Source organism: Martes martes, assembly GCF_963455335.1.
Source record: "Martes martes genome assembly, chromosome: 8".
Classification (NCBI taxonomy): domain Eukaryota; kingdom Metazoa; phylum Chordata; class Mammalia; order Carnivora; family Mustelidae; genus Martes; species Martes martes.
The window spans coordinates 86,041,462-86,062,617 of NC_137895.1; the positions used below are offsets into that span (position 1 = coordinate 86,041,462).

The following is a 21,156-nucleotide window of genomic DNA, read 5'->3' on the forward strand; positions in this document are numbered from 1 at the left end:
TTGACTCAAAGACACTTAGTCCATTTATTCTTCTGCATATTCCAGTATTTTACCTTGGATTAGCCCAGACGGTCAGAAAGCTTAGTGACCATATCACATTGTTCCCTCATGCCCAGGGGAAAAAAAAATTAAAGATTTATTTATTTATTTGAGAAAGAGCAAAAGAATGCAGGGGATGGGGGAGCAGAGGAAGAGGGAGAGAGAGAATCTTAAGTAGGTACCACACCCAGTGTGGAGCCCAATGTGGGGCTCATCATGACCCTGAGATCATAACCTGAGCTGAAATCCAGAGTTGGATACTTAACTGTGCCATTCAGGCACCCCCCAAAAAATTGTTTTGTTTTGTTTTTTTTTGGAAGATTTAGTTTACTGCCGTACCATGGACCAAAAAGAGGAATATTGTAAGATATAAAAAATGGCCTTACAGATTAACCCTGACTTTAGCCAAAGGGATATCCGCTTTAGTGTTATAACCTTATTGTCCAACAATAGACAATTGACTAAGTAAATCATGGCATATAAAATTATAGCATGAAATACTATACAGCCATTCAAAAGAGTATTATAGAATATATATAATAGATATTATATATATATTATGAATATTTTCTATTATATATAATAGAGAGATATATATCTATTTTATATATATATATATATATAATAGAAAATATTCATAATGTGTAAGTGGTAAAAAATAGCATGTCAGACTTCAGTAAAATAATCTACTACCTAGGAGCACCTGTGTGGCTCAGTTGGTTAAGCATCTGACTCTTGATTTTGGCTCAGATCATGATTTCAGGGTCGTGAGATCAAGCCCTGCGCTGGCTTCCATGCTCCCTGCAGAGTCTACTTGAGATTCTCTCTCTCTCCCCCTACCCCTCCCACTTGTGCTCGTTCACTTGCTCTCTCTTTCTGAGATAAATAAATAAACCTTTAAAAAATAGTAACAATAATCGAGTACCTACTAGACCCTGTTCTGGGTGCTGTATATTTCACAGTTCATTTTAAGATTGAGGAAACTGAGGCCCGGAGACATAAAATTACTTGCCTGAGAACTAGTAAGTAGTAGGACTAGGAAATCAGCTCTTTCATTTGAACCCAAAGCTGGCTTCTGAACCCACATTCTTTACCAATGCAATACACAGATTCAGGCAGATAGTAAAATATACCATATTTTTACCATTTTTTTAATGTCGCATGTGAATTTATATATAATATATACTCATTTTTTAAAAGCCAGGAAAATACACAGCAAAATGTTGATAGTGGTTACATCTGAATTATATTTTACTTGTCTCTATTTTCCCTATTGAACATGTACTATTTTATATTAATGAAACTTAAAAGTTATTTTTAAAATAGCTCAGTAAAACTTGTTTTTCTTGTGAGACTTTTTGAGTTATAGAGTTGCAATAATTAAGATAGTGTGGTATTAGCACAGTAGGCAGAGAATAATTCGGTTTTATTTAGTGAAGTTGGAGATAGGCATATGCGGTGACCCCACAATTCCATCTCTAGGTCTGCCCTCCACCAAAACTCATGTGTTTATGCATGAGGGTACATGTACAAAAATGCTATTGTCCATCAGCAGCAGAATGGATGAATAAATTGTTATGTGTTTATACAGTTAAATGCTATGCAGCAACAAATATGAGAACTACACCCGGACACTGCAGCAGAGGTGACTGTTAATGTTGAGAGAATGAAGCAAAACACAGAAATTTATACCATACAGTTACATTTCTATAAAATCAAACCTTTCACAGGTTGTAATATTATGAAGAGAAGGAAATCAGTGATTAAGATTAAAAATTCAAAATAGCGGTTACATACGGAGGAAAAGAAGGGACGAGAGTAGACCGGGGTGAGGGGACCCCTAAGGGTGCTTTTGTGCTGCTGGCGGTGGTGTTTTTCATGCCATGCTGGTTCTTATGCTGATGCTTGCTTTGTGATTTCTCTGTTATGTAATACATTCATATTTTATATGCTTTTCATATTTGTGTGGTTTATCTTACACACAAAATGGTTTCAAAAAGCCCAGCTCAGTGAAACTTGGATTGACACTCAGGAATTGATGAAGACCTCAAGGAGAAATTATTCTCAGGATCAGGAATAGTTGGCCGTCTTCTGATCTGCTAATCTTTATTATCAGCTAGTGGACTCTGATTTGGTGTTACTGTTTTGTTTACATCTTTGCTGTTGGAATACTCAGAGCCAAATTTGTGTGACGCACAGAAAATGCACACAATGCCCATGGCCACATGGCCTGCAGTGACTGGCCCGACCTCACTCCTGCCCTCATTCTACTTTTATTTCCTTTATTTTCCTTCCACTCTTACTTCCTCGTTTAAATAAAAAACTCGAATGTATTTTTGAAGCTGTCTTAAACAGGAAAGACTATAGATACATTGTTTGATTTAAGTTAATGTTGCTATTCCCTAAATTCCTTCAGGCATTGAAAAAGAAAAGGACTACCACTCGTCTTTCAGTACTAGGGGAATTTTTGCTGGCATTGATAACTTGCTACAGAGAATCTACCAAGGCACCAGCCTTTCTGGTATAAAGTGGAATTGGCTTGTACTTGTCACTGTTTTATTTCCTGAATTTTGACCCTTTTACACTTTCTTCTCTTTAAAGGGAACTACTGTGTGCACAGCCAGTTGCCTTCAGCTTCATAAGCGAGCAGAGAGGATTGCATCAGTTCTTGGTGATAAGGGGCATCTAAATGCAGGAGACAACGTGGTGTTGCTCTATCCACCTGGTAGGTATTGTGTTAGTAAACTAGGCTCAAACTCCATTACCAGACTACAGAGTATGAGAGGACAGGAAGTGAGAGCCGCCATCTTTGCCCATGTAGGCTATGCAGCTCCCAGCTCTGGGAGTCCCAGGCACCCAGGCTAAGGTAGGAACCAAGCTTCACGCCCTAGAGTTGAGCAGTGCCATGGCTCTGCTGGGACTGTGTCTGTTGTATTTACTCTTGTATTCCCCCTGTCTCGCATAGTTCCTGGCACTATGGTAAATATCAAATGAATAAGACTTTCTGACTTTTTGGAAACCCTCAAAAGAGGTGCTCTGTTTCTAGGAGTGTTCAGGAATAGGACCATTTCACCCAGTTCCTAAAGAATATCGTGTGTAAACTCTTTTGACTTTGCATTTTTTATATCCTGATTGATGTGTAGTCTTCATTATTGCTGATTTTATCTTCCGTGCTCTCATTTAATATAAAAATGTTCTCTTCACAGTAAGAAGGACTGAGAATTCTTTGATGACAGTTTGGCATAAATATTCAAAATGTTAAGTGAAATAGTTGAGGTGTCTTATCCCCCTTAGTTCATTTTGTTCTGTTTTATTTACACTGATACTAAGATTCCTTGAAAGGTCATCTGGTAAAAGAATCCCTCCTGTGGTGTTCCTATGAGAGTGTCTTCCATCCACCAGTGAATGACCTGGTGGTGGACCAGAACACTTCTGGAGAAGGCTGCTCCCCGTGTCCTGACAGGGGAGAGTCTTCATCAAATTGAATCACACTTTGTCTCCCTAAAACTTGTACCTACAGGTGAAGAGACATCTCAGTAGTCTAACTGCTTGTCACACAGCAGGCTTCTAAATATTTTTTTTAAACCTCAGGTGTTCCTCATCCCACCTTTCCCCATTCTTTTATTTCCTAAGCTATGAGACCTAATTTCTGCAGTTATTTCTACTAAGTATCAAGTAATGATTTCAGAATACCTTCCCTGGGTGTCTTTCCAGAGTTTTCTTTACTTCTGACTTCCTTTCTTGTTATTTATTCTTGGCTTCTCTTTATTTTTTAAGTTGTTTTATATGCTTCCTTCTTTACATTCAAGCTCTTCTTGATTTAAAAAACTTCTTCCGCTATTATCTATGTTAAATTATGATCTCAATAAACTGTCTGGCACATGATTTAATAAACTGGCTTTAGAAGATCTGCCATTTAGTTTCTCAGTGATAGTGGTCAGCTAAGTGACTCTGTCTTGCAGGCATCGAGTTAATAGCCGCGTTCTATGGTTGCCTGTATGCGGGGTGCATACCTGTCACTGTCCGACCTCCTCATGCTCAGAACCTTACGGCCACCTTGCCCACTGTCCGCATGATTGTTGATGTAAGTACCAAGTATATCTTGCCTTGTCCTCATCTCATAAAACCCAGAGTCAGACAACTCCAGATCCTTATTAAATTTCCTGTTTTGTTGAGTCAGGAAGTGAAATCTGTCCCCTGAAAGCCACCTTCTTTTCACTTACCTGACTAAAATGACTAGCATTTTTCAGTGAAGGAATGTGGGAAAGTGATTATTGGTGAGGTACAGAATTGTGTTTCTAATCATGAACACTAAGGAGGTGAGGCTGACATTAGTAATTCTCTATAAAACTTTTTGTTGTTATTGTTGTCTTATCTCCCTTCTTAAAAAATATTCTCATTTTTTCTGCACAGTACCCAAGGTAATTTTATATGCCAAACTGAATTCTCCCCAGTGTTGGTCATTTTTATTTGGGTTAGTTTTATAAATTCACTTGGTATAGCACTAAAAGGTATCCAGATCTTGCCCTGGAAGTAATGGAAGTTTCTAGAGGATATGAAAATCGAAGGAAGTAACATAAATCTGTATTGCATTGTATCCTAATTCATGTTACAGCAAAGAGGCAGAATTCTAACTTGTGTAACGTTGTTTCTCTAAGGACTGCTGTTCTGTCAGCAACTAGAGCCTGGGTTATAAAAGCCATGTTCACCATAGATGATTTTATCACAAAGTTCAGTTCAGCAAAATGCCCTCTTTATAGTCTGCAAAGTAGGCCAGAGCAGCAGGGAGGGGAGTTTCCTTCTGTTGATGGTTTAAGGGGAAGTTGATCGCTTTGTGTTTCCATGTGTAGGTGTGAGGGAGAGCTTAGTTTCCTTGACAGCTCTGCATCCCTCAAATTCAGGATATGTGCTGGGTCTAGTAAATTTCTCCAATTCATTAGGCTGTGGCAAACATGAACTCCTATAGCAGTGATCCTCTGACTCCTCCCATTCCTTGAGCAATAAAAAAATCCACGTTTTTACTTTATCATGGTCTTCATGAAATCAAGGGATGTGGGCATCCACACTGTTAAAAACAATAACTTGTGTTGTGAAAGCTCCATCCTTCTGAGATAAGTCAGTGTTACACAGTCCCAGAAGGACAAATGGAGGGGACACACCGACATCCATTGTACTATTGTGTGTTCTTTAAACAATGAATACCATCCTGCCAGTATGGTGTGCTTTTAGTCCAGTATGAGTTGCTTTTAGCAGCAGCCAGAGCCTGTGGGGCCACATGGGGACTAAGCGTCCTGGTGCTTATTTCTGTCCATTTGTTTTCTAGGTCAGCAAAGCAGCCTGTGTTCTCACCACACAGACCCTAATGAGGTTGCTGAGGTCCCGAGAGGCGGCAGCAGCTGTGGATGTGAAAACCTGGCCGACCATCATTGACACAGGTAAAAGGGAGATTTCTCCAGAGCTCTTGAAGGAGCAAGAACATTCATGCCCTGAGCTCTCTAGCTTCTCATGCCAAAGATGTTTATACAACTCTTAGGTTGCAACACATTCCACCTACTGAGACAGAGGCAGAACTTCCTGCCCATTCACTTGTGTTACCGAAGGACTGGGTACTGCAACAACCAGATCCAAAGATGCAGATCACAGGCTGCTAAGAGCTCTTGAAACCAAAAAATGTCTTGCTCTTACTCCTGACATCCTCAAACAATGGTTAGGTTTTTATGCAGAATATAACCGGGTACACATAAGGCCATGTAAAATCTTGACACACTCTGATCCTTGACCTGGTTCTAGTTCAAGCTCAAGTACTTATTTTTTATATAATCTTCTCTGAGATTACCCTTCCCTCAAATGTTACCTACTCTTACCTGACTCAGATACTTTTTGAGAATATCAAGTACAGCATAATAACAAGGTACTTTAAAAACCATAAAGTAAGGGCACCAGGGTGGCCCAGTGGGTTAAGCCTCTGCCTTCAGCTCAGGTCATGATCTCAGGGTCCTGGGATTGAGCCCCGCATCAGGCTCTCTGCTCAGCAGTGAGCCTGCTTCCCTCTCTCTCTCTCTGCCTGCCTCTCTGCCTGCTTATGATCTCTCTCTCTGTGTCAAATAAATAAATAAAATCTTAAAAAAAAATCCATAAAGGACATTCATTTAAGTGGTATCCGTGCTAAAAAAGCACGGGGGAGAAGATGTGGGGATACCTGGTGAATGGTGGTAGTGGAACGGGAGTGGGTTTTAGAATCAGGTAGACGATGTTTAAATCCTCATACTCTGTTCCTCTCCGTGTATCCCTACTAACTGGGGCAAAACTGTCCATAAAGTGGGAGTTGCAGTAACCACCTCATGGAACTGTAAAGATTAAATGACATAATACAAAGCACCTCGCACATGATCATAATAATAACATCTTTTATCAAGCCCTCGCTATGTGCCAGTCATCTGATGTATATTGCCCAATTTTATCCTCACACCAACCCTATTAGATAGGTGTGAGTTTTGTCCTCATTTTACAGATAGGAAAACTGAGGTATAGAAAGGCTAAATAAGTAGCAGAATTAAAATTCAAACCGTCGATTTGGCTCCATTCCCAGACTCATAACCATTCATGTGCTTTCTCCCTATCTTCAGTAAGTACCACATGGTGTCTGTCCAACTCGGGAACATTTATGTGGGTTTAAATTCAGGGATGGTAGGTATTTGTGGTGGTTTTGTGCCAGGTGCTGAGCTAGATGTTTTTTATGTTTGTTGCTTAAGTACAGAAGCACAGTTCTGTATAACACAAATGGATTGTGTTGGTGTTAATGATGCAAGTAGATCTACTGTGGATATTAGACTCAGTCACATTTCAGGAAGACCTGAACTGTGAGCTATGATAAAGACAACAGAAAGGTTTCTTTTGGGACATAAGTGACCCTCCCCTATACAAAACCAGGTTGAAAGTGATAGATAAAGTCTTTGGTTTGACCAGAGATGGGTGCGCAACAATATAGAGACTTAAAGTCAGAGTCAGAATTGTTTCTCGATCCAGGAAGCCACAGGAGTTTTTGTTTGTTGGTTGGTTTGGTTTTTTAAAGATTTTATTTATTTATTTATTTATTTGACAGAGAGAGAGAGAGAGATCACAAGGAGGCAGAGAGGCAGAGAGAGAGGGGGAAGCAGGCTCCCTGCTGAGCAGAGAGCCCGATGCAGGGCTTAATCCCAGGACCCTGAGATCATGACCTGAGCTGAAGACAGAGGCTTAACCCACTGAGCCACCCAGGTGCCCCGACATCCTTGGTTTTGACACACTTCACTTACAAAGCAAATATGGGAGGAAAGGAGAGGTATATAAACGAGCAAAGGAAAATAATCCCTAATTCTAGGTTTTCCATCTTAAAAATCTAACATATTATCTTGAAGAAAAGCAACTTTTAAAGGTGTCCACGAGTAATATTGCATTTACTAAACTGTAAATAATGAACCTTAACTTGGAACCAGCATGATAACAAGTAAGGCTTTTTCAAGCTTTTTGAGTTGTTTGAAAAGTGCTTTACGTGATTTAACTCTCTAACAATCCTGTGAGGATAGGTATTATTCCCATTTTATAGATAAGGAAACAGACACAAAGAAGTATAATAACTCCAAAGGCACTTTGATGGTAAATGGCTGAGCAGGATTTGAACACCAGCGATCTCCTTCCTTAGTTCATGTCTTCTACTGCTGTGTTACATTACCTCTCACCAACCTTCTAGAAAATACGTTTACCTGATGTAGATTTGCTTTGTTTATATTACCCACTGGTGTCCTCAACCCCAGCCCACTTCCCGGAGTGACATTACGTGAGCTGTTTGGTTAAATAGGAGAAGCCTAAGCATCACAAATCTCAGGAGATCTATTTGTCCATGGCAAAGCCATTGAAAACCAGTTGAAGAGCCATGATTTTTGTGTTCCAGTTTGTTTGCTTGACATCAGGTTTTTTTTCTTTTCATTGCAGATGATTTACCCAGGAAAAGGTTACCTCAGCTATATAAACCGCCCACTCCTGAGATGTTGGCGTATCTTGATTTTAGTGTCTCCACAACGGGCATGCTGACAGGAGTGAAGGTAGAGTGGGCTGGAGATATTGACTGTCTCTGGATGCTGGTAAAATGCCAGGTCTACAAAAAATAGAGATGACCATTGCCCCAGGGACTTGAGATGTGGACGCCAGCTGCTTATACCAGAGACCAGTAGGCGGGGGATCAGAGGTCCCTGCTATATTTAAATAAAAGCATTGGCTCTTCCGGAATAAGTTATCCCAAGGAATGTGTGTTATGAAGTGTTCTGAACCTGGCCTAGAAGCTACTAGATAATAATTGAGTCACAGTTAAAGCCAGTAAGAAACCAGAGATTCATATTTCATAGAACTCCGTATTAATTAATGAACAAAAGTATGTTACCTTATGTTAGACTTAGGTAGGCTTTTTTTATTTTTGAAGATCGATTTATTTATTTTAGAGGGTGGGGAGGGGTAGAGGGAGAGACAGAATCTCAAGCAGGACACTCCACTAAGGCTGGAGCTGACATGGGGCTCGATCTCACGACCCTGAGATCATGACCCCGGCTGAAAGCAAAAGTCAGATGCTTAACTCACTAAGCACCCAGGCACTCCAGACTTAGATAGGCTTTTTGAAACAATGAAAAATAGACATCATTTTGAGGAGTTTGGGGGAAATTGAAACTTTTCAGAACTATCATTAGAGTTTTTTCTGCCTGTGGGGATGCCAGTTCCATCCTGTTCCATGTTCCCTACTTTCCAGATGTCCCACTCTGCAGTCAATGCTCTTTGTAGAGCCATCAAGCTCCAGTGTGAGTTGTATTCTTCTCGGCAGATCGCCATCTGCCTTGACCCTTACTGTGGACTTGGCTTTGCACTCTGGTGTCTCTGCAGGTAGGAATGGAAAAGCAAAGAAACAGAATGAGTGGGGATGTCTTTGGGGCTATAACCATCTCATCCTTACCTTTGCTTCCTTAATTTGGTAATGTTTCAATAAAATGCTGATGTTTCCTAAATGTGGGCGCCTCATATATCTCTGAAGTTCGTTTAGTTTTGTTTATATTCCCTTTTTTCCTTGTCTGTTAGTTTTATGCCTCGTACATAAAGTGAGTGATCTTATTATTGCTCTCTGCTCCATCCTGTAATCCTTATTGTAGAAGCAGAGCCAAGTAGAAGGACGATAGTTGGGTGAAATATGTCAGGCTTTGACAGCCAGAACATACCCCCTAGGTTTGGCAGGAAGGAGTATAATGAGATTGGATGACAGCATGTGGCTGGAAAGTAGCATGCCTGTCCTGTCCAGATGGTGTCTACTGGAATGGCAGATCCCCACTCCTCCCAGGGAACCTTCTCTCAGCCCTACATTTTCACTTCCCTAGTAGATGTCCCTGTGAATGCTTCAGAGACACCTACAACTCAGCATTCTCCTTGTGTGTCCTCATCTTTGTTGGGACCATTCACCTTAGGGGCCCAAACTAGGAACTTGAGCATTAGCTTCAACTTCTCTATGTGTATGTCTTACAGCCAATTAAGTGTCGTGTCTTTTGTGGCTCAGTTGTTCCTAAACCTGTTTGTACATAAGAATCAGCTCGGGGTCTTTAAAAAAGCAAAATAATGGGCCTTCCCCAGACTTACTAATAACTTAGATCTCCAGAGTTGGTGACCACAATTCCAGTATTGTTTAAATACAGGGTTCTTGGGCTCCTCGTCATTCTGATCTGTCTCGGTTTAAGAAGTTGAGGATTCATGGGCTGTGAACTATATATAGGATGGGACTCTACTGTCATTCCTTTCTTTTTATCCTGGCTGCACTGTCGGGATCCAAGCCGTCATCATCTCTCACCTGTCCTGTCTCTCCCTCGCCAGTGTCTGTGTCTGCAGTCCCTCTCCATGGTACTGGGCTCACCCCACCTTAAAGCCGCAGCGACTGCCTGCTGGTAAAGCCCAAACTCCTTCAGACGATAGTTTATCTCTTTTACAGTTTGGCCCCAACCCTTCTGGCCTCACGTCTCACAACTCCCCCATGCATCCTGTGCTATAGGATTTCATATGAGGATGCTATCTCTGAAAACTTTAAACACACCATATACTTCTACATTTCTTTTCCTTTGCATATGCTGTTCCTCTGCCTGGAATGCTGTCACCACCACCCCCATTTCCTCTAGCCACTGTCAAACTCCTGCTCATTCTTTAAGCCCCGGCTCAAGTGATAACCTGCTCAGTGAAACACTGCTCTCCCCCCGCCCCCAGCTTTCCTAATTTGAGTGACTTGCTCCTTCTTTTATGATCTTGATTTTATGATCTTCACACCTCAGTTACAGTATCTACCACAGTCTACTTAATTTTAGTTATTGCGTCTTGTGAGTTAGACAGGAACAGGGTTGATGCTTAGAGCTTCGTATCTCAATAACCTTACCCTGCCCTTCACGTGCAGCAAATAGTGGTTGAGTGGATGGTGTTCTAAAACATCAGGATGTCTAGAATGAATCGATAATGTCAGCTCTCGCCTTTCTTCATTGCAGTGTCTATTCAGGTCACCAGTCCATATTAATTCCTCCTATGGAGTTAGAAAACAACCTTTTCCTCTGGCTTTCCACTGTCAACCAGTACAAAATAAGGGACACGTTCTGCTCCTATTCAGTAATGGAGCTCTGCACCAAAGGGCTCGGAAACCAAGTGGAGGTGCTGAAGGTAAGAAGCAGCTACACAAGTAGCCGGTCCCGGGAGGTTTGAAAGAAACGGGCCACGTGTGCTGATACCTGACTAGGGCTGGACAGGCATGTCTGCCTATTTCTTTCTAGCCAGTCAACATTTCATAAACCTCAGAAATTTTATTTCCTCCGCTCTCTAATTTACTGCACTCTTTCAGAGTTTAGTCCGAGTCTTACTTTGTGGAGAGGAAGGTGAAACTAGTTGGGAGGCTGAATGGAAAAGACTTCATGGAAAGATGAAAGAGAACTGTGACGTCATGTCTGACTGGTGTAGGAGAGAGAAGACACTGATTTTCTTTAATAGAGAATTTATGTGGAATTTAAGAATTTAAGAATTCTGTGGAATTTAAGAAATAAAACGGGAGCATAGGGAAAAGGAGGGAAAAGTAAAACAAGATGAAATCAGAGAGGGAGGTAAACCGTAGGAGACTCTTAATCATAGGAAACAAACTGAGGGTTGCTGGAGGGGAAGGGGGTGGAGGGATGAGGTAACTGGGTGAGGGACAGTAAGGAGGGCACGTGATGTAATGAGCACTGGATAGTTTCTAAGACTAGTGAATCACTGACCTCTATCACTGAAACTAATAATACCCTGTATGTTAATTGAATTTAAATAAGAAAAATAAATAAATAAAAATAGAGAATTATGACCCTAAGAATTATGACTGCTGAAACTAATAATACACTGTATGTTAATTGAATTTAAATAAGAATAAATAAATAAATAAAAATAGAGAATTATGACCCTAAGAGAATTTTGACCCTAAGAAGAAAAGAGATAAGATTCGATCTCTAGAGTGCTAGATACCTTTTTCTCTCAGTTCCTTCTCTCCATTTTGAAATAGGAAGACATCTGAAGTACAGAAATGGGGAGGTATAAAAACAGGTGGCTGAAGAATCTAAAATTTTAGATAAAAGAAGAAAGAAATAGAGAATGAGCAGACTTACCAGTGATTAGTGATTTTAGTGGAATGCCTTGGCATTTCTGAAAACTTTAGTCTTTTTTCTCAGTGTCTGAGATGACAATACATAATTCCTTGGCTCTTCCTGACCCAAGAGATAGAACTATGGCTCTACTATTCAGTTCTTCCTGTGTTCCTGCTAACTTCAGCTCCCGGGCCATTGGTGTCTTACAGACCAGAGGAATCAACCTCTCCTGCATCCGGACGTGTGTGGTGGTGGCCGAGGAACGACCCCGCATTGCCCTCCAGCAGTCCTTCTCCAAGCTCTTCAAAGACATCGGGCTGTCCCCTCGGGCTGTCAGCACCACTTTCGGATCAAGAGTCAATGTCGCGATATGTTTACAGGTGACTCTCAAGAAATCTTGCTCGGTAATGAATGGGAGCGGAGTATGTGGTGCTCGACAGCAGAGGTGTCAGAGCCAGGTGGCCTGGCAGGAGCCCAGTTCCGCCCACTTGCTCTGGGACCGCAGGCTCTTCATTTGGTTTTCATGGGGCCTCATTTTGCTCCCCTGTAGGGTGAAGATAATAGACTTGTCCTTCACAGGGGCATTACTTAGGTGTATATGTTTGGAGCCATGCCTAGCAGTTGAGCCCCAAATTAAAAGTTTACTCTAGTAGTTGAATGGTACATGATGATGAATCAAGATTTTTTAGTCCTATTTGAATTCTATTAGTATCTTACCTTCTGTTTTTCTGTCTCCCTTTTTTTTTTTAAACAAAGGAAGCACCAATAAGCCTGTATTCTTTTCTTCAGCCAGATGGCAACCTTGCCATGTTATTGTTGGTGGGTAAATAACAGTAAAGAACTAAGTCTGATTTTAGGGAGCTTAGAGGCTTAATATGGTAAATATAGGCACGGACAAGAGAGAGTAAGAGAAGATGGCATACATCAGTGGGTACTTTCAGGCCTTCTGTGACCATGGGCAAAGGACGTTCGGGTAGCATCATGATGATTTAACCTTGGAGCCCCATCACAGGCTCCTTGCTGTCCACTTAGGACAGTGATGGTTTTGAAAATCCCGTGGATACTGGCCTGTCTCACCTCTGCCTCGAGTCCAGGGATGAGAACCCTCCTCAGCCTGGCAACCTTCCAGGGCTGCTTCAGCCCCTGTGACCAGGCCTCTGGCTTGCTCTCCCAGGGGACAGAGGGCAAGAAACACAAGGCCATGAGTCTCTTTCGGGTGTTCACTGCAACCCTGCCTCGTCTGGTTGAAGAGAGGGTGAACTTTCAAAATAGAGTGTGAACTTTTCATGTATATGGCTAAATTATCTATTTCTTGATTTGAGAATATGAAATATGGAAATATAATTCATTTAAATTTTAAATAAACAATGCATTGATTTCTCTTTCTTTAGGGAACCTCAGGGCCTGATCCAACTACTGTGTATGTAGATCTGAAATCATTGAGACATGACAGGTACAATAGATTTATTATGCTCTCTCCCTATTTGGGTTTCTAAGCATAAAAATTTCCGAGCCCCAAGAAAGCTGTCACTCTCCCTCGTTCCTTTTGTTTTTGTCTTCCAGGGAGGGATAGGAAGAGGGAAGGAATTTGTTTTTATTAATATGTGGTAAGATTTATGTTTGTAAGAAGAAAGCTTTAATTCTCAGAGTTGCTATGCTGTTCTTTAATATTAAAATCTAATACTTAGTTCCTGCCTGTGTAAAAATATTTTTTGACATTTGATATAAAGTGAACTAAAATGGATAGACTGTTTCCTCTGGGAGTTTAAAAATAAAAGATGGAACAGACAAGATAAATGAGGCAGAGTAGGGTTTTTGAAACAACACTTTATCTAAACACCAGGAATAAAAGCCCTCCTCTGCATCAGCTTACAGGGGAATTTTAGCGATGTCCCAAGGTGAGCACCTGGCCCTAGGGCTCTGGGACCTTTGGCAGGTCCCAGTGACCTCGGCAGTGTGCACTCATGTGCCCCATGGCACTGATCCAGCCGGCACAGGTAGAGCATCTCTCTAGCGCCCAGGGAGAATTTCATCATCTCAGCCCAGGGAGAATTTGCCCTCCAGAGGACACTGGACAGTGTCCATAGGTGGTTTTGGTTGTCACAACAAGAGGGTTGCTACTGACATCTAGTGGGGTAGGCCTAGGATGTTGTTAAACATCCTGCAATGCACAAGATAGCCCCTCATAAAAAATTATAAAAGAACATTGTCCGACCCAAAATGTCAGTAGTGTCCAAGTTTTAGAAACTGCTCTAGCATGAGAAGGAGAGACAAAATAGAGGTCTCAAGAGGGCAGTATATAACTGTAGTAGATGTGCAGCCTTTTTTTTTTTTTTGAATATATATACATACCTATATGTATATAGTAAATGTTCTTCTTCTTCTTCAGGGTTCGTCTTGTGGAACGGGGTGCCCCCCAGAGTTTGCTCCTCTCAGAGTCTGGAAAGGTAATTTGTCTGTTAACCATTGGAAGTTGGTCTGCCTGGGAAATGGTTCATTTTATTTATTTTTATTTATTTTATTTTTTAAATGTTTCATTTTAAAACTTGAAGCCATGTAATGTATTAGTACCCAGGGTAAGCCTTAATTGAAATCTGGAGATAATTCAGCAGTTTCACCTTATCTAATACTTTCAAATTCGTATGGGTACATAGAGAAGAAGAATTCTAGATTTGAACTTTCTCAATTCTCACTTTTTTTTTTTTCTTCAAAAAATCCCACTGATATGTTATTCTTATTTGACAAATCAGCAGAATCCAGTGTTCATTATATTCAAGGCGGAGAGGTAAACAGCACTTAGAGGCAATTCTATCTTTATAAATATTACAAGGAGAAAAACAGGGTGGCAGTGGGATGTGTGGTTGAAGATCAGGGAAGGCGTACATGTGTTTAAAGCTGAAAGAGAAATCAAAACGGGGAAGGAACTACGGATATGTTGAGTGTGTGTCTGTAGGAATAAGATTTCTTAGGTGAGACGGAGGCTTTAAAATGTTCCAGAAGAGACGCAGTTACTGTCTTAGTCCTTTTGGGCTGCTATCACAGAATACCATAGACCGAGAAGCTTACTTCTCACAGTTCTGGGCACTGGGAAGTCCAAGATCATGGCACCAGCAGATTCTGTTGAAGGATTTTTGGTTCACAGATGGCCGTCCTATTGCTGTATTCTCACACGGTGGAAGGCCCCAGCTCCTAATACCGTCTCATTGGGGATTTAGGTAGATTACATCCAACATGCGAGTTTGGGGAGACACGACATAAGTCTGTAGCAGTTTTGAACATTTACTAAGGGTGATAGAACATCACCGTAAGTTACTGAGTTTCCCATTCTTTTGAAGAGGTAACAGTGATGCCTCAGAATTCCTTCTAGTAATTCTGAAAGCAGAGGGGGAAATTATAAAGATAAAAGGGGATCCCGTCTAACCAGTCAAGCAGCAGATCGAGTCCATGGGGCACTTACTCTAGTTTGTCTCTTCCATTTAAACCCTTTCAAGTGGAGTTGGGTTGATCTTCTTACCGCGTCGTCAGATCTCCCTCTGCCTCAGCTCGTGGTTGGGCACCTCAGAAGCTTTCACCCAGTGCCCGACCCAGACCAGTGCGAATGGTCTTTTCTCTCCTTCCTTGAGGTCTTAGATGTATGACCCTGGATAATCACTGTAGCGCTTCTCAACTAACCTCATACTCTAGAAACCCAGAATATGGGTAACCAGAGAAGATGTGAGCCGTTCTTACAGCCAGCACCTCTTCTTCTTTTTCTCCCCACATTCTTCACATTCCTTTTCTCTCTTCAGGGAGATCCCAAGCAAGTGTGTGATGTCTTTCATGATCCCAGGGGCAGGCGGGAGTGGAGCCGCTCAGGCGATCCCTTCCTGCTGTCCTTCCTGCTCTAAGGGGTTTTCCTGCCATCACTGCAGTGAACAGGATAGAGAAAGAAAATAAGAAAATGAGAAAGGGCAGTCACATTACAGATTCCTACTGTTCCGGTTCTGGGCTGCAGTTTCTCATCCCTTTGAAGGGAAGGTAGGCAGGTTGGCTCCTGGTTTATTTTTGAGGATGAATCTTATTATATCTCTGGTCTCCATGGAGGACAGTCCAGTGAGCAGCGTGTCAGTTAGCTCCTGCCTTTGTACACTCGCTTGCCTCTCTGAAGGAGGGGTGGCGGGTGACTGCATTTCCAAGGGGTCATTAGAGTTGATTGAGTCTTTGTGTTTTCCCTTTGATGCTCAGATTTTACCTGGAGTGAAAGTGGTTATTGTTAATCCTGAGACCAAAGGGCCTGTTGGAGACTCTCATCTTGGAGAGGTATGTATAATTTTTATCTTTACTCTGAAAAGTCGGCAGTAAAGACTTTGGGGTTCACATTCGAGAAGTCAGTGAAACTGTGGATTTAACTTTTCCTCCATTGTGAATTATCCTCTTATAATAGAGTTTTAATCTGGGGTGCCTGGGTGGCTCAGTCACTAAGTGTCTGCTTTTGGCTCACCGGGGTCCTGGGATCGAGCCCTGTGTCGGGCTCCCTGCTCAGCAGGGGAGTCTGCTTCTCCTTTTCCTTCTGCCTGCCGCTTCTCCTGCTTGTGCTCTCTCTGTCAAATAAATGTTGTTTTTTTTTTAAAGATTTTATTTATTTATTTGGCAGACAGAGATCACAAGTAGGCAGAGAGGCAGACAGAGAGAGATGGAGAAGCAGGCTCCCCTTTGAGCAGAGAGCCCAACGCGGGACTCGATCCCAGGACCCTGGGATCACGACCCGAGCCGAAGGCAGAGGCCTTAACCGACTGAGCCACCCAGGCGCCCCAAATAAATGTTTTTTTATTAAAAAAAGAGTTTAATCTTTCTCTGTAAGGCCCAAAACTAAAAAAAGAGAGAGATTGAGGCCCGGATGGAGGAAAGATTTCAGCACGCAGATTAGAACTAGTACCAGAATTGTCCACCGACATTCCCTTAGCTGAAAAAGGAAATGGGCCAGTCCTACCTGTTTCCACCGATTAAGGGGTGGAACTGATAGGAGCCCCAAATACTAAATTTTCTAAATTCATGGAAATTTTCTATTCTTATTCTAAAATGTGTGTATATTGGAATTCGTATCAAGATTTTTTTTTAAGAAGACTTAATTTTTCTTCTCTCAAATATTTGAGGGGTACTGAGGTTTCACCCTGTGGTTTACCGGGAGGCGAAGGTCGTAGGTGCAGGTGTCAGAGGGCCTGCGCTCTGCTACTTCCCAGCCTCTAACTAGTGAGCAAGTTACTTTCTTTCTCTGGGTCTCAGTTTTCTCATCCGTAAATAATAACTGCACCCACCTAATTTCACCTGATGAAATGGTGCGCCAGCTAACTACACTATTACCGTGTCTGTGACGCACATGGGACAGTGCCTGTGACCTAATGAGTTTGCAATAAATACGAGTGTTCTTGCTGTTGTTAGCTATTGCTGTGTTGGCAGGGCGAATTCAGATACCCTGGTAGTGCTTTCCTGAGGGCTTACACCTTAGCCCAGAAACACAGAAGTGACCCCTTGATGCATTTGCAGGGCTCGGGAAGAGGCAGAGGACTGAGCCCAGGAGACAGTAGCTTCGTGGTTAAGAGCATGGGCTCTGCAGCTGCACAGGCTTGGCTGTGGGTCTCCCAGTTTCTTAGACAAGTTACTTAACTCCTTTTTTTTTCATCTGTGAAATGGGAGTAACAATAATACAGAACCGTATTGCCACATATGTCGGGACTGATGGGGATAAGGCATATAAAGTACTTAACTCTCTATTTAGCACATGGGGGACACATGATAAATGTCAGCAGCCTTTATTGTTGTGGTTTATTATTGTTACTGTAGCAATGAGAATTAAAAAATAGTAATGTTCATCCATCCAGAGAGAATTGAATTGATACAGTTCTATGTCCCTACCGAAATGTGACCGATGCCCTTTTCTTGTAGATTTGGGTGAACAGTCCCCACACAGCCAGTGGCTATTACACCATCTATGACAGTGAGACTCTTCAAGCGGATCATTTCAACACTCGCCTCAGCTTCGGGGATGCCGCTCAGACACTCTGGGCTCGAACCGGATACCTTGGTTTCGTCCGCCGGACGGAGCTCACAGCGGCCACTGGAGGTAGTTTCCTCGCCAACACTTCCCCTTCTGCCTGCTTTTGTCTTTCAGCCGGGAGCTCTGGCTCACCTTCCTCAGCCTGCCTTTGCGTTGTCAAGTGTGTGTATTTAATTACTCCCTTCTGCGATTCCTGAACCCATGCATGAATTTGTATTCATTTAAAGTAAGATATTTGGCCCATGAGGAGTAACCAGGAGGCAGGCACCCAGGGTACCACGTCTGCATCTCTGAACTGTGGGTGAGCACAGCGGACGGTCACGGAGACGTGCCTGATGTTCACTGTGCCCCTGGCTGACTCCCAGCTCCTGCACAAGCTCCTGGGATGGGGGTGTCATCTTGTGGCCCTTCTACACTCACACACCGTTTTGGGTTCAAGAGGAACAAACCTGACTCCTGAGAGCAGGGGATCGGTGTGGAGGAGCCATGTCGCTGAAGCACTGTGTCCCTTCGGCGTCTCATGTTAGATGCGAGACTGCTGGGCAAGGCTCTGGTGTGAGCAGTCCCCCACATTACCCACTGCTCCATTGACTGTCATGCCTTCACTGATGCCTGCCTTCAGCTTTTCTACCCCATGGCATTAATGGCCGTGTTAAAATACCCAACACTAGCTGTATTATCACTTCAAGAATAGCTACAGATAACTCACCGGGCTTTAAAGGCCTGAATTAGAGCCATATCATTTCTCCTGAGCTCCTAGCATCTGTTCCATAGTGACCAGCGTCCATAGTTTCTCCAAGTTTCACGGGGAGGCAGGATAACATACTGGAAGAGGGAGGTATCCCTCACCGGGTGCCCTGGTGTTGAAACCTGCCTCTGCCATTTGCTTTGTGACCTTGAGCAATCACTGAGCCTCTCAGTTTCCTACCTGAACAGTGGGAATGATAATGTTCCCTGGCTTGTGGAAATGATGTGAGATTAACTGCTGTGTTTCTGTCGTGTTTGTTATTATAGTCTTTATGAGCTCTTCTTATATGGTGGGAATCTGCTAGATCTCTTCAACCTTCTCTCTCCAGCAGCTTCTAGCACTTTGCTTTATTCAGTTTTTCAGAAATTTACCCTTTCCTGAAAATATTTTATTTAGTAGACCTAGCAAAATCATGTCTTTCTTTAAAATGCAGTATCTGTATAGACATAAACCATGTATATAGCCTTATGTATATGGTGTGTACATACAATTTAAACAAACAAAAAAGATTTCTGCTATGTTCTAGCTGGATTACAAGCCTGTTAATAACCAGAACTAGTCTCTCCATTTTCTGTAATCCTACTCCTTATATCTGGACTTCTTACAGATGTCTAGGAATAACAACACATGCTCATTTCTTCTCCCTCTCAAACCCTCTCTCCCCGCTCCACCCCTCCCCCAGCTGTCATCTGGCTAATTCCTGTTTATCCGTAAAAGCTCAGCCTGGCTTCCACTTTTCCTTCTCTGAACCCTTGAGCTGAGCTCGGGGTATGGGGGTGTCCCCCGGTCACCTCACGCTCCTTCTCCCCCACTACACAGTAAGTGTCTTTAGAGCAGGACTCGTGTTTTGTCATCTTCCCAGCACTGGACACAATTCCTGGGACATCGTAGTAATAATAATAATAATAATCACAGCTAATTTTTTTTTTTTTTAGCACTCACGGTATACCAGGCATCAAACGAACTCCCCACGGGGATTATCTCATTGAATAGTCACAGCAGCCATTCAGTATTCTCCCTGTCTCACAGAGTGGGGAGCAGGACTCAGACACTTAAGTAATTGGCTCAAGGTTACACGGCTGGTGAGTGGCGGGGTCAAGTGACGTGGCAGGCAGTCCGACAGGGTGCTCTTCACGCCAACATTGCATTGCGCTCATCATGTGTGATGAACCAGATTTCTCTTTTTCTTTCCATCAGAGCGTCACGATGCATTATATGTAGTGGGAGCGCTGGATGAGACGCTGGAGCTGCGAGGATTACGATACCACCCGATAGACATTGAGACCTCCGTTTCCCGGATCCACAGGAGCATTGCTGAATGGTAACCGCCCCGCACAGAATAGGCTTCCTGCTGCAGCCGTAGTGTCAGTTAAAACCAATCTAAGTAGTCAGCCATCTGTACCAAATACCCACTACAGGCCTAGAAGTCCAGGGGGAGTAAGAAAGTAAATGGACTGATTATTTCTTGTCGTGGCGGGCCGTCCGCTGTGGCAGATGAGGCCGTGGGGACACCAGAACAGGCTCTGTGGAACCACCGTAGAGTCAAGTCCTCGCTACTGACAGATTCTTACCGTTGGAAGAGATCTGATTATCTGTCTCTAGAAAGTCAGTGTAATATGGTGGGAAGAACCATGACTTTAAGTTCAAAAGGCCCAACTTGAAGGCCCCGGTCTCCCACATTGGCGGCTTTTCTCATGTAAAGTACTTGCTCTGCTATTTCCTAATCATGGGGAGGAACAAATGGGAATGTGCCTCTTTGCAAGCTGTCAAATGGTAAGCAGATGAGAAAGGTCATTATTACCTCATCCAGCTTCCCTCTCAGCGTAAGAATGCCCTCCACATCATCCCTGATGAAAGAACATCCAGCCTCACACGGACTAAAACTTCCTTAAAATTAAAACTTGATAGTTCTTACCTAGTGGCTTTCATTCTGGATTCCTGACAATACAGAATCCACCTGGTTTCTTTTCCACATTTTTAATGCAGTAGGTCCTTCCTTGTTGTTTTTTTTCTTTTGTTTTTTTTAAACCATGCCAAATAGCCACAGTTCTTTTCATGCTTGCTCACGCTTTCTAGATGCCTCCTTATCAGCATCTTCAACTCACTTTGGTCAGAGTCTCTCCCCAGACCCGAACAATGCCCATGAATTATCAGAACAATACACAGAAGTAGAGTGCCATGGTTACCCTCTAATTTTAGACCTCTGACTTTTTATGCAAGCAAATATTGTATACATTTTTTTTAATGATTGGAATATGTTTTTTAAAGCTATTTAACACTTCATATCACAGGTCAGGTCACACCTTCTAACCCAGCAGTCCCACTCCACGTAAGGCAAGTTTCTACCTTATGTCACTTTATGGCACGATGGGAGAGTCACCTGTATGGGGCACTAAGCCCATGTGAGGAAAGGTCCACTCCCTTCCTGTTGGGCCTAAGAATACTATCTTGTCAAAGTTCTTCGGTTGCAAATAACAGAAACTCTCTTCAAAAAAACCTAAGCAAAAGAGAGAGTTAATGAAAAGAATACCTGGGTACCTCAGAGTTTCCTAAGAATCTCTATAAATCTCAAGAAACGTAGAAATAAGGGATGGGAAGGCCATCAGAACCACTGTCTTCTCACCTTCTAGAGCCATAGGGGCATCCACTTCATTCTTCTCTTGTCCGTGAAGAGCCATTACCTG

At 42.5% G+C, this 21,156-nt stretch overlaps 1 protein-coding gene across 1 annotated transcript in view; it reads left to right on the forward strand.

Annotated features, from left to right (window-relative positions):
• Positions 1-21,156, forward strand: part of DIP2B (disco interacting protein 2 homolog B) — a 223,057-nt gene that overhangs the window by 197,456 nt on the left and 4,445 nt on the right. The window contains exons 26-37 of the mRNA XM_080809970.1: positions 2,641-2,764; positions 4,002-4,123; positions 5,363-5,474; positions 8,011-8,120; positions 8,816-8,946; positions 10,575-10,743; positions 11,900-12,070; positions 13,082-13,143; positions 14,080-14,137; positions 15,915-15,989; positions 17,613-17,790; positions 19,670-19,793. Coding sequence (XP_080666096.1) covers positions 2,641-2,764; positions 4,002-4,123; positions 5,363-5,474; positions 8,011-8,120; positions 8,816-8,946; positions 10,575-10,743; positions 11,900-12,070; positions 13,082-13,143; positions 14,080-14,137; positions 15,915-15,989; positions 17,613-17,790; positions 19,670-19,793 — 1,436 coding nt within the window. The remainder of the gene's footprint in view (positions 1-2,640; positions 2,765-4,001; positions 4,124-5,362; positions 5,475-8,010; positions 8,121-8,815; positions 8,947-10,574; positions 10,744-11,899; positions 12,071-13,081; positions 13,144-14,079; positions 14,138-15,914; positions 15,990-17,612; positions 17,791-19,669; positions 19,794-21,156) is intronic.